The sequence below is a fragment of the Epinephelus moara genome, chromosome 1 (genome assembly GCF_006386435.1).
Source record: "Epinephelus moara isolate mb chromosome 1, YSFRI_EMoa_1.0, whole genome shotgun sequence".
Lineage (NCBI taxonomy): Eukaryota > Metazoa > Chordata > Actinopteri > Perciformes > Serranidae > Epinephelus > Epinephelus moara.
The window spans coordinates 4,516,542-4,528,676 of NC_065506.1; the positions used below are offsets into that span (position 1 = coordinate 4,516,542).

At 39.7% G+C, this 12,135-nt stretch overlaps 1 protein-coding gene across 1 annotated transcript in view; it reads left to right on the forward strand.

Annotated features, from left to right (window-relative positions):
- The window catches only part of LOC126388145 (SH3 and multiple ankyrin repeat domains protein 2-like), a 276,219-nt gene that overhangs the window by 37,681 nt on the left and 226,403 nt on the right, over positions 1-12,135 (forward strand). The window contains exon 7 of the mRNA XM_050041059.1: positions 4,987-5,103. Within this exon, the coding sequence (XP_049897016.1) occupies positions 4,987-5,103 (117 nt within the window). The remainder of the gene's footprint in view (positions 1-4,986; positions 5,104-12,135) is intronic.

A 12,135-nucleotide genomic window follows, 5' to 3' on the forward strand; every position in this document is an offset into this window, starting at 1 on the left:
CATTGAAATATCATTGATGTATTATAGAAAAGTGATTTATCTTTTTATAAATGACAAAAGGCACATCTGCCTCATTTTTGCTGTGGTATCATGATACTACTCAGAACCGTGATACTTTCACTGGTATCATACCGTGGGTCCCAATTTTGGTACCGTGACAACACTAGATGTCACAACCATTCTATTCAGAGTTGCGCAGTGAAGCAGCTCTGGTGCCACTTAAAAAAGTGTTCCCCCACTTCTAATTTTACAAATTAAGCACTGGTTATAGTACAGCGGGATCCCCCAACCATCGCTTATATTTATAGTTTTTTCAGTCTTAAATTCCATTCAAGGTGGCATTAAAAAGGTCTTAAAAAGTCTTAAATTTAACTTACTGAAAAAAAGGTCTTAAAAAGTCTTAAATTTAACTTACTGAAACCTGCAGATACCCTGATATTACGTTCGCCACTTTGTCATATAATTCTTATGACTAATGCAATGCAAGTTGGATTCAGCGCCCTGACACTGTCAGCACAGGTTGCGTATACAGGCTCATATTTAAAGTACTCGCACAGTCGGCCGGACCAGCAAAATTGAAAATCGACCCAACTCTAAAGTACAGGCTTATGGGAATGTATTAGTTTTATCATCTGATGACCGTCTAGCTTTCTATCAGCTTTTTTTTTTTTTTTTTAATTTATCAGCATTCATATGCAGATATCTGTTCATGGAGATAAGCCGAAATGTTGTCTGTACCTCTCAAGTTGCTAATCAAACTATAAACAATAAGGAGCATACAGAAGAGGAAGTATTGGCCTGGATATCTGCAGGCTACACCAGATCTCTGAAAATATTGGCTGTTGCCCCGAGAGGCTATATTACCGGTGGACGATAGCTGATGGGTTACAAGATCGTAAGTTCATTAACCAAAGTATTGGACAAATTAAATTCTTGATCTGATTATGAAGCTAGACGTCAAGGTGTGCACCAGATTTAATGATAGTTGATTTTATACTTTATACATTTCACTCAGAACTACAAATTTTCTTTCGTCAAGGAATCACGAGGTCATATCACCAGAAATCCATGAATGTGTGTATCAGTCCATGTGGTAGATATTGAAATATTTCCCTGAAAAAGTGAAATTAGGGAACTACTGATGGCGCAAGAGGAAGAGTCAGGGGATGACCAATGTCTACAGGATATGATAAGATAAGATAAGATAAGATATACCTTTATTGATCCCACAATTGAGAAATTCCAGTGTTACAGCAGTCAAGGGGAAAGAGTCAGATTAAAGATTTCAAAATTTAAAAACTTAAAAAACTAGGCATGCAAAAAAGTACAACAAATTCAAGAAACAGTAATAAATAATAATAATAATAATAATAATAATAATAATAATGAGTAGGGATGTCCCGATCCAGCTTTTTCAATTCCGCTCCGATACCGATATTACAGCCTTGAGTTTTGGCCAATACCAATCCCAATTCGATCAAAGCGCGTATTATACATATTCACTTATTTTGTTGTCAGTCATGTTAGAAAAGGTTTGATCAAGCGATATTACTCTAACAAGAACAACTACTTAATCAGGTTAGTTAGAATGATCCACAACAGTTGGTATGAGAAACTGACCTGTTTACTGTTAACAGGGTTAAATAAACAAACTTTAAACTTGAACATTTACATTAAATAAAAAATATAGCTGGTTTGCTTTGGCTGCTTTGGCCCCCTAATAAATAAAAAATAGATTAAAACCACAAGACATTGTTGACATTTAACAAACAATGCAGCCTTTCCTTTTCAGTTATTTTAGTAGTGTCAGTGCCACCCTGGTGCTGCTGTTTCCTGTGTGTCTGCATTCTGGCGTGGTGGATTGATAGTAAGTACTAAAGCGGATCACTGGAATGGACTGCTTGAATCGCAGAGCGCTGGGCTGGCCAGAAAACCTGGATCAGAGTTCTGGATCGGCATTTTTCCCATGCAGTCCGATCCGATGCCGATGCACATTTTTTGCTAATATCGGCGGCCGATATTACACACTTTGGGTGAATCAGTCTATCGCTGAAGGAGCTCTCCAGAGCTTTTATCTCCTCCTGCAGGGGGTGGGAGTCGTTAGTCCTCCCACCACCTGCACAGAGTCCAGAGAGCATCCCACGACAGAGCTGGCCTTCTTGATCAGCTTGTCCAGTCTTTTCCTATCTGCAGCCGAGACGCTGCTGCCCCAGCAGACCACTCCGTAAAAGATGGCTGATGCCACCACAGTATCAAAGAAGGTCTTCAGGAGCGCCCCCTGCACTCCAAAAGACCTGAGCCACCTCAGCAGGTAGAGTCTGCTTTGGCCTTTCTTGTATAGTGCTGTTATGTGGTTAGTCCAGTCCAGTTTATTGTTAAGATGAACACCCAGGTACTTATAAGATGTCACCATCTCAATGTCCTTTCCCTGGATGTTCACCGGTGTTGGGGGGAGGAGTCTGCGCCTGCGGAAATACACCATCAGCTCTTTGGTTTTCCCCTCGTTGATCTGAAGGTGGTTCCTCAGGCACCAGTCCACAAAGGCCTGGTTCAGTTCTCTGTACTCCCTGTCGTCTCCATCTGTGATGAGGCTGACTATGGCAGAGTCGTCGGTGCTTGTGGTGCTTCTCAAAGTCAAGGATGGTTCCTTATTAGTATGAGTCCTTCCAATTCAGGTCCTATAGAGGCTAGGCAGGATAAGACAAGACAAGACAAGACAAGACAAGACAAGATAAACTTTATTAATCCCACACGGGAAATTCACAAGACTCCCTCCTAGCCTTTGGTGAACATACATTGGAATAGGCTAGCAAGTGCCTAGTTGTGTGTCACTGAAAATGCCCTGTCTTCCGCTGAGGATACAGACCAGCATCGTTCTGAAGAAAGGACTCGGCCTCAGTAGAATTTGAAGGAGGTTTTAATGACGTAGCCTCCATGAAATTTAGCCATTTAATGCCTGGTTCACACTGCTTGACATTTCTGTCCGTTCTGATAGTCACTATGTCACATTAGGCGATTATAAAATTGCGCCGCGACTTGGCGAACAGACATGACATACTACATGATGGTCCACACCAATCATCCCTGGTCATCTTTCATGATGTGTGTGATGTCGTCGGGTTATTCTTGTCCTATTTTTATTATTATTACTATTATTTGAGTCACTGTGTCTGTTCCTGTGTCAGCCGAAATGTTGTTATAGTAATATAAAAAAAAGGCACCAGATGACAGAAGCTACATTTGAAGCACCGTACGCAAACATACAAGTCACTGAATCCTCCACAAGTTCCTGCAATTGTTTCACAATTAAAGCCTATTAAGAAAATGAAGGGATTCTCTCAACCAAAGTTATAATGGGCTTTTAATTTAAAACAGATTTTGAAATGACGGCGCAATGCATTAGCCTTATCAAAGCTAAAGAGGGAATAATAAATAATGGCCCGTTTACATTGTAGTCTGTTTCAGATGAAGCTGTTACCCTCTGCAGTTGTGTAAAAGCCCCACCACTATTTTTTAAATTTCTTACTTTATGTCCGTCTCCATTTAGAAGAAGTAACATTGTTTGCTAGCTCTATGCTAATGGCAGTACTTACCAGGTTGACAAAGTGCCTCTGTAGTTTCACGCCGTCATTTTTGCCTTTTTACTCTGTTGTGGTAACATCCCTAGAGGAAATATCATAAAGGCTGGGCTGTTGTTGTTGTACAGTTGTTTACAGCGGCAGATCGCTCTGTGTTTCTGTTAGTCAAAGTGACTGCTGTAAAGGGAGCAGTTGTGAACAACAAAAAGAAAATGAAACATGCTAGACTTTCTGTTGGAACATCGTAAGGTGTCCCAGACATGGTGTCGATGGTCGTCTACTATGATATACTACACGAGATGAAACGATGGATTTTAGCGTACGACACTTATTGACGTTCACGATCCGAGCCGACACGATATGTCGCTGCATTGGGCTTTAATCGGGCTGATACTGTGTAGTGTGAACCAGGCGTAAGGATCCTTCCTCAACTTTGAGAAGGGCCATCAGTCTCTGAATATCATGAATGTCCCTGGCAGTCCATCCAATTGCTGTTGAGATATTTCAGTCCAGATCATAGTGGTGGAGCGGACAGGCATCCCTGGATCCAGAATTGTATTTGACACAACATTAATAAGAAAGTGAAACCAAAAAAATGTGCTTTAAAGCTTCTAAACCATTGCAGTTGAGTGGTATTAGTGTACAACTGAAATCAGATGACAATGTTCAAAATGTTAGTAGATGTTAAGGAAAATAGTATCATCTCTGCCATTAGCCCCTCTACAAATAGACCAGTAAAAAGAGATCATGAAAGTCATGACAAATCCAGTGTTCCAGTGCATTTAGCATAATGTTTTGCCTGGCTGTGCAAATTCTAAATTATGTAACAAAATTCCATTCTGCTGCTCACTTGATGATGAAATACTTCTTACTGTAACCTGTTTTGGTTGATAAGCAGCTATTTGGGTTTTTGTCCTTTCCTCACAAACCTCTCAGTCTCTGAAATGAGCTACAGTGTAAATAGGCCATTTCAAAATAATCCCCCCCTCCTGCCAAACACCTAACTGGCATCTGTCACCATTAACCCAAACATTAATGCCATTTCCACAGAAAATTGGTTCATAAAAGCAATAGCTTTCTGCTTAGCTTCTGTTTTTGTCTGTCTCTTTACACTCTGTCTTGATGAATTCAATTGTGCAATCGTACATTTCTTTAAGCTATTTCTCTGCACATGCTCATCTATCCTCTCCATCATTTGATGACTGGGTTCAATCTGAGGGTACGGCTGCTTCTCATCTCCTTTGCAGCACACTGACATCTAGTGTTAAAGGCTTGTTACTGCAACTGCTGTCCAGTGGAGGTGTCAGGGGCTTTTTTTTAACTACTTTGTGTGTGTGTGTGTGTGTGTGTGTGTGTGTGTGTGTGTGTGTGTGTGTGTGTGCGTGTGCGTGTGCGTGTGTGTGTGCAGGCTTGTCGTCATGGCCATGTGCAGCACCTGGAGCATCTGCTGTTCTATGGAGCAGACATGAGCGCTCAGAATGCCTCTGGAAACACCGCTCTACACATCTGTGCCCTATACAACCAGGTGAGCGGGGAGGGGGGACAAGTGTGTATGCCTTTCTGTACTTGATGAGTTGCGTTTGTGTGTGTGATGTGAATGAAAGCGCATACCACTACTGGACTGACCTGGTACTATTTTAAGTTAGTTAGTTAAGCCAGTGTCATCATTCCTGTCATAAAAAGCAGGAGGAACGTAGAGCAACACGCTGTGCTGTATGTAGCTTATAAAGGAATATAAGGCACACATTACGAAGAAAAACTGAAATTCTTATGAGCAATAAAATATTCAGTTATAGTGGGAGTGGGAGTAGTGGAAAACTTTTTTGAAAAGAAAAAGAAAAAGCAGTGAATTAGGTGGGATGGAAATCTCTGAGCAGATAGATAAAGGCCCTTTTAGGATTAAGGCAGAATTCGGTGATTTTGATACCTTAAGGTTTGATCTTTGACCTTTGACCTTTTCTGAGCTGTGTACGATTAACATTGAGCTTTTTTTAAAAAAAAAAAAAAATACATCTGATTTCTTTTTGTGTGATTATCTTCTCAGTTATGTTCTATAAATTTATTTTTTTGAATTGCATTCCCATGTTTTTCAGTATTTTCAGTTCAAGGATTTGAATGTATATTGGTTTTGTATTGAATTTGATAAATCCCAGTTGCAGCTTCAACCTTATACATTACCAGGACTGGCACACCAGGGTCTGTTTGATTTCACTGTGCTTGAAGAAGAGACAATCTGAACACAAAATGTTGTACTTTTCTAAATATAATAAGGAAGAAATTTTAAAGGGAGCAGATCACAGTATTGCCAGTTATTGGGGATACTAACATACACTGAATAAAAATTTAAATGCAACACTTTTGTTTTTGCTCCCATTTCTCACAGGTTTAAGTTTAAGGTCTCAGACTTTTCTTGCACTCAATAGATATATTTCTCTCGTATTTTGGTCACAAATTTGTTAATATCTCCTTTTCCAAGATAATCCATCCACCTGACAGGTGAGACATATCTACATGCTAATTAAACAGCATCACTAGTACTCTAAAATGTGCAGTTTGATCACACAACACAATGCCACAGATGTCACAATTTTGAAGGAGTGTGCCATTTGCATGCTGACAGTAGTAAAGTCCACCAGAGCTGTTACCTGTGAACTGAATGATTAATTCACTACCATAAGACATCTCCAATGCTGTTTCTGTGAAGTTGGCAGTACATCCAAGTGGCCTCACAACCGCAGACCACATGTAACAACACCAGCTCAGGACCTCGACATCCATGGTCTTCACCTGCAAGATCATCTGAGAGCAGCCGCCAAAACAGCTGTTGCAATAATTGGTTTGCACAACTGAAACACAACTTAAACCATTTTCAACCATTTCTGCAGAAAACATCTCTTTACCTAACTGCAGTTCATCATTGTAACCAACTTGTGGGGTTGTGAGGCCAGATGGATGTACTGCTGCATCAAAGGAAATGACACTGGAGACATCTTATGGTAGTGAAAGGATCGTTCAGTTCACAGCCATCAGCTCTGGTGGACATTCTTGCATGCCAGCATGCTCATGGCACACCCCCAAAAACTGTGTTGTATTTATATTTTTAATTAGTAGTCTCCCCACATTCTAACAATGCTTTTTAAGTTCATAGCATCTGTCAAATAAAAAAACAGACATAAGACATAACTGTCTATTTGAGCTGAGGCAAAATAAGAAAACATGTTACACACTGCAGAAATGGAGCTCTGGCTGACCACTGTCAGACGTGTTTTCCTGTATTAGCTGGCAGTTACCTGATTCAGTGACCTCATATGCTCCATGCTCACCTTCTTTCTGTATGCTGACGTGTATATATTTGCTGCTGTTTCTTCTGCTGACTGCACCTCATTCAGCTCTGTTTGTACACACCCTGCGGGGTCTTTGTTCCTTCATCCCCATGGGACGAATCGTTTGCTGTTTTCCTTACATGTTATTTATCATGTATTTGATACACTTACGCTGGTCTCGTGCAGCTTGGAGAATTCCCAAAAGTATAACCACACTGCTAAGTCACTGTCTACCTCTAATTGCAGTAAATGGTTAAACTATGTGACTTTTCTCTTGGGTAATAGCTACTTTCCCATTTTGATGTGGAAAGTAAACATCTTACATGATAAAGGAATTCATATTAAAGAGAACTTTCTCTTGAGGGATGTTGGTGGCTTAGTGGATAGAGCAGGCACCCGATATACAAAGGCTCTGTCCTTGCTGCAGTTCAGTTCCAACCTGCAGCCCCTTGCTGCTTGTCATGCCCCCTCTCTCTGCCCCCTTCACGCAAAACTGTCCTATCCATTAAAGGCAAAAACGCCCCAAAAAGAAATCTTAAAAAAAAGAGGTTTCTCCTGTACACATGATAATTCTTTTCTTATTTTTTTTCTTTCTGAACCCAAGGCTCATTAACTTCCACCAACTAGCTGTTTTGGGATCCATGTGGTCCCACATGACTTCATTTAGTCTTTTTTTAATTCTTAAATTTTACATAAAATGTGCTTCATTTGAATTTTACCTTAGGCAAGATGTGACACTGCAATCAAAGTTGATATCAGCTAGATTTGTCAGAAAATGGAATAGTATTTCACCTTTTCGCCAGCAGGGTACAGCCATCTTTCAATAAGCTAGGTGGTGATATCACTGGGATGGTTGTTTACTGTGAGCACTGAATGCAACACTGTTCTTCAGAGTAGTTTAACTAGTTTTTAACTTAGTAAGTGCTGATATAGTGGAGTTTGAGAGTTTTGATTACAAAGAACCATGGACAAAGTTAAAATTAATTGCCTATGCTTTTTGAGCCAGTATGACCAAATATGGTGATAAAGACCTGTTCTCATGGAGTTGGACTACAGCGGTGAAAGAGAAAGTGAAGAGCTGCCTTAAATTGACGAATGTTACATTTAATATTAGTTTTCTACAGCTGACAAACCACACAAAACACTTCTCCACACCAAATATGTACTTTACCAGTGTCTTCATCAAGATGTCAGAACACAATAACAATACAAGATGATTATAATATTTTGATATTTTGTCACACTTAATATAGCTAATGTAAGCCTAACCAAGAGGTCACATCTACAAGCCATCTTCTATCATGATCAACATCATTCCCACCCAAAGACTGAGTCAAATGGGGCGTTTTCCACATAGATAGATTGCTGGTGGTGCAAGTTAGTCTTTGCATTCATCTGTCCATTCTCTTGTTGGGGTATATAATAGACTGTTATTCTTACACATGGAAACACCACCAAGACCTTGCTGGCTCTTCAGTAGAATTTTGGAAAAGGAGAGGTCCCTCCCTACGGACAGAATCAGCTTATAACGTCAGGCTGGTCGTTGATGTTAGCTTCGCCATAGATCTTAAACCAAAAGTTTTACCCCGTTTGCTCCTCAACATTTCCATTATGGGTCATTTCCTGGTATTGTATATCCATATAAGTAATCTCACACTTCAGTATTTCCATCAAAACAGCAAATAAGGTGGAACTGCACCGTAAGCCTGCACCACTCCCAGTGGACACCGGCGATGGAATGTGTGTCCCACCTGTCGGGCGCTATGTGACTTCCTGTACATTCAATCATTACTCTATTCAAAACATCCCATACACTGGCTGTACAAATATTATCAGACAACAAAACAGCCATTGAAGAACAAATCGTGCTTCACAGTACCAAGTTTACCATGCTTAATTCAGTACAAAGCAACCCAGTGACATCACCAGCTAGCTTGTTGAAAGATGGCTGTGCCCTGCTGGTAAAAACATGAAATACAATGTAGTTCTCCAGCATATCTAGTTGGACATCAAGTTTTGGTGCAGTGTCATAACATTTATGGTAGTGATATTCTATATATTGTGGGTGACTCTGGGTGACATGTTATATCATTAACTAAAAATACTGGGGGAAAAAAACAAAACAACAACTACTAGCTGTTTAGCTAAATTAAAAGAATATTGAGACTTTTTTAAACAAAGCAACCATATGTTTCTTTTTTCCCCACTATCTGTTTATTAAAAATGTTCAAATATAACAGTAATATTTGGTCAACAACAACAAAAAAGTAGGTAGTAAGAACAACACAAAACCAAGACAGGACTAAGACAAGGCACATACTACAAACCAAATCCGTACCCAGAACAAGACAAAGAACAAAAAATAGGAATTAAAAAAAAAAATAGAAAAATGTAGATATGAGTTTAGGATGTTAAAAATAACAAAATACTTAAATATAATATAATGCTTGTTGGTCAGACAACAGCCTGTCACATCACAATTAAATGTCTCTAAGATACATATTCAGTTGTACAAACCATATATTTCAGCCATTTTTACAGATTTACATCTTTACTAGGAACCAGTGAAATTGGAGCTGAGAGCCATGGACAGGAAGTCATAAAGTACTGATTGATGGACTTACGGTACCCATTGTTGGTTTTGGTCTTCTCATGGGATTTACAGTATTCACAATAAGAAAATATAGAATAACTTCAGCCTTATCCCTTAACTGAATATGCATAGAATAGATGAAGCATCTGAAAGACCAACTGACTTAAACCTGCCAGTGTACCTCCAAGGTAAAGGTCAACAGGAGCCTCTAAGCCTTGTTTGTACAGCCAGTCATTTGAGACCATTCACCACATTGCCCTCGGAGCGTGGCAAGTTAAGCAGAGAACCACAGCTTGGATTCAAAAACAGTTCACTGTTCACATCAAAGCAAGCCTTTAGTTCCACTTAAGGAAGATAATTCATTGTCTGTGCTTTTGACCTTTATGAAATGGCCCCTCTACCAGCTCCCTCCTGTTTGTTGGTTACATAGAATGTTGTGTTAAAGTTTGTACGTGTATTTGCTGCCTGGTGTACATGCATGAAGCTGGGAAAAAGTCCATTTTAATATAATAACCGATTCTTAACATTCTGACATTATTGTATATTATTCTTATTTTTAACAAATCTCATGAAAACACCAAAACCAACTATAGAGTCCATCTGTCAATACTTTGACTCCCTGTCTGTGGCTGTCAGCTCCAAGCCCTTTGGTTCCTACTGAAGACATAGATCTTTAAGAACACCTCACAAATATATAGTTAGATATTTTCAAAAGCCTCAGTAATTTCCTAAAACAGCACTGTAGTTTTAATCAGACAAACAGGAGGATGCAGGAGGTATTTGTTAGGGACTATTTTCAGCAGCAGATTAATCTACATTTGAAACTGGATGGCACTCAGCTCGTGGTGCTCAAAGAAAAGAAAAACAAAAAGACATACATTCGCAAAACTCAACAGCAATGTCTCTTTACTGCTAGCTCACCTAGCACCACTGAGCTAACTAACATTACAGGCAAGGAGGACGCCATTAATGTTTACATCTCGCGCTGCACGAGCCCCTTGTCCATGAGTAGATGCATGCTTCCTTCTGGACGGTCATTCCAACTGGCAACCTCCTGGGCTGAAAAATGAAGCCAACACAACAGAAGTTCTAAAAAGTGCAGTTCCTCTAAAGGCCACCAGAGACTGGCTCCAAAAGCCAGACTATCATCATAGACCCCCATATTAGAATGTCCAACTTTACAGCAGAAATAAACATGTTTACAGGCTGGTACAAAAAACTGTTTTGGTCTCTAGAGATAATAATTAAGGTTGGGCTGCTTTGAGTGACAGGCTGCTGTCTGCTGATAGTGTCCTCAGCTTCTCAGTCAGATCCACCTCTCACTCCTCCACAGCCCCAGCCTTTCACCCAAAAAATGTCACTTCTGGCTCCAAGCAACCAACAATAAGTCCACAAACCAATGGTTGACATCACAGTAGCTAATTCTATTGTTTTTACAGTCCATGGGTGATAGAGTTGGTGGGTGTAGTTCGGCAGAAAGAAAATAGTACCTACATGACACTGCTCAGAACAAGGTCTCCGGATTATTTGAGTAACCAGGTTATGATTTCTAGAAAGAGACTGCAGTTGAGTTTTTCAAATGGTATTTTTTTTTCCTTTTTTTTGCACTTAGAGCACCACAGAGTGCCATCTAGTTCCATTATTATTATAGAGAAGGCAGTCATCAATACAGCGGATATATCCAACGCTCAATAACTCACTCCAAAACAATCTAGAGTGTTATCTAGCACTACAGGTAAGAGAAAAAATATGCATCTTTTAGCCTCTCACCGTCACAGGAGATACTATGTTTTCAGGTTGTCTGTCTGTCTGTCTGTCTGTCTGTCCGTCCGTCCATGAATGCGATATGGACGGATGGACAACTCAAATCCTACAATAAAACAGTCAAACAGGCAAGAATATCCCACTTTTCAAAACTCATTTCCGATCATAAAAACAATCCTAAATTTCTTTTCTCCACCTTCGATCTTTTACCCAGCACCAATTTTAATAAACCATCCAACATATCAACAGATGCCCTCTGCGAGGACTTTGCAGACCACTTCAGAAGTAAAATTGACGATATCAGATCCAGTCTTTTATCCCAACAGAATGTCATTTTTAACACACCTGGACCATTGCTTTTACCTGAGGAAACACTGGAGAGTTTTGCCCTGGTTGATGCAAGGACACTTGGTCGAGTTTTCTCCCAGGTAAACCCAACAACCTGCCTTTTAGATCCGATTCCCACATCACTTTTAAAGACATTTTATGGATTCTTTGAGGAACAGATTTTGAATATAGTAAATTACTCTCTTCAGACAGGTGTTTTCCCTGCTGCCTTCAAAAAGGTGGTGGTGAAGCCCCTTCTGAAGAAGAGTAATTTAGATCCCAACATTTTTAATAATTACCGACCTGTATCCAACTTACCGTTTTTAAGTAAGATTTTAGAAAAACTGGTTTTTAACCAAGTAAATGATTTTTTTAAAAATAAACAATATTTTAGAGAAATATCAGTCTGGTTTTAGGATGAACCACAGTACCGAGACAGCCCTTTTAAAGATTTTAAATGATATCAGGTTGAATGTTGATTCACAAAAACTCACAGTCTTGGTACTACTGGATCTAAGCGCCGCCTTTGATACAGTAGATCACCACATTT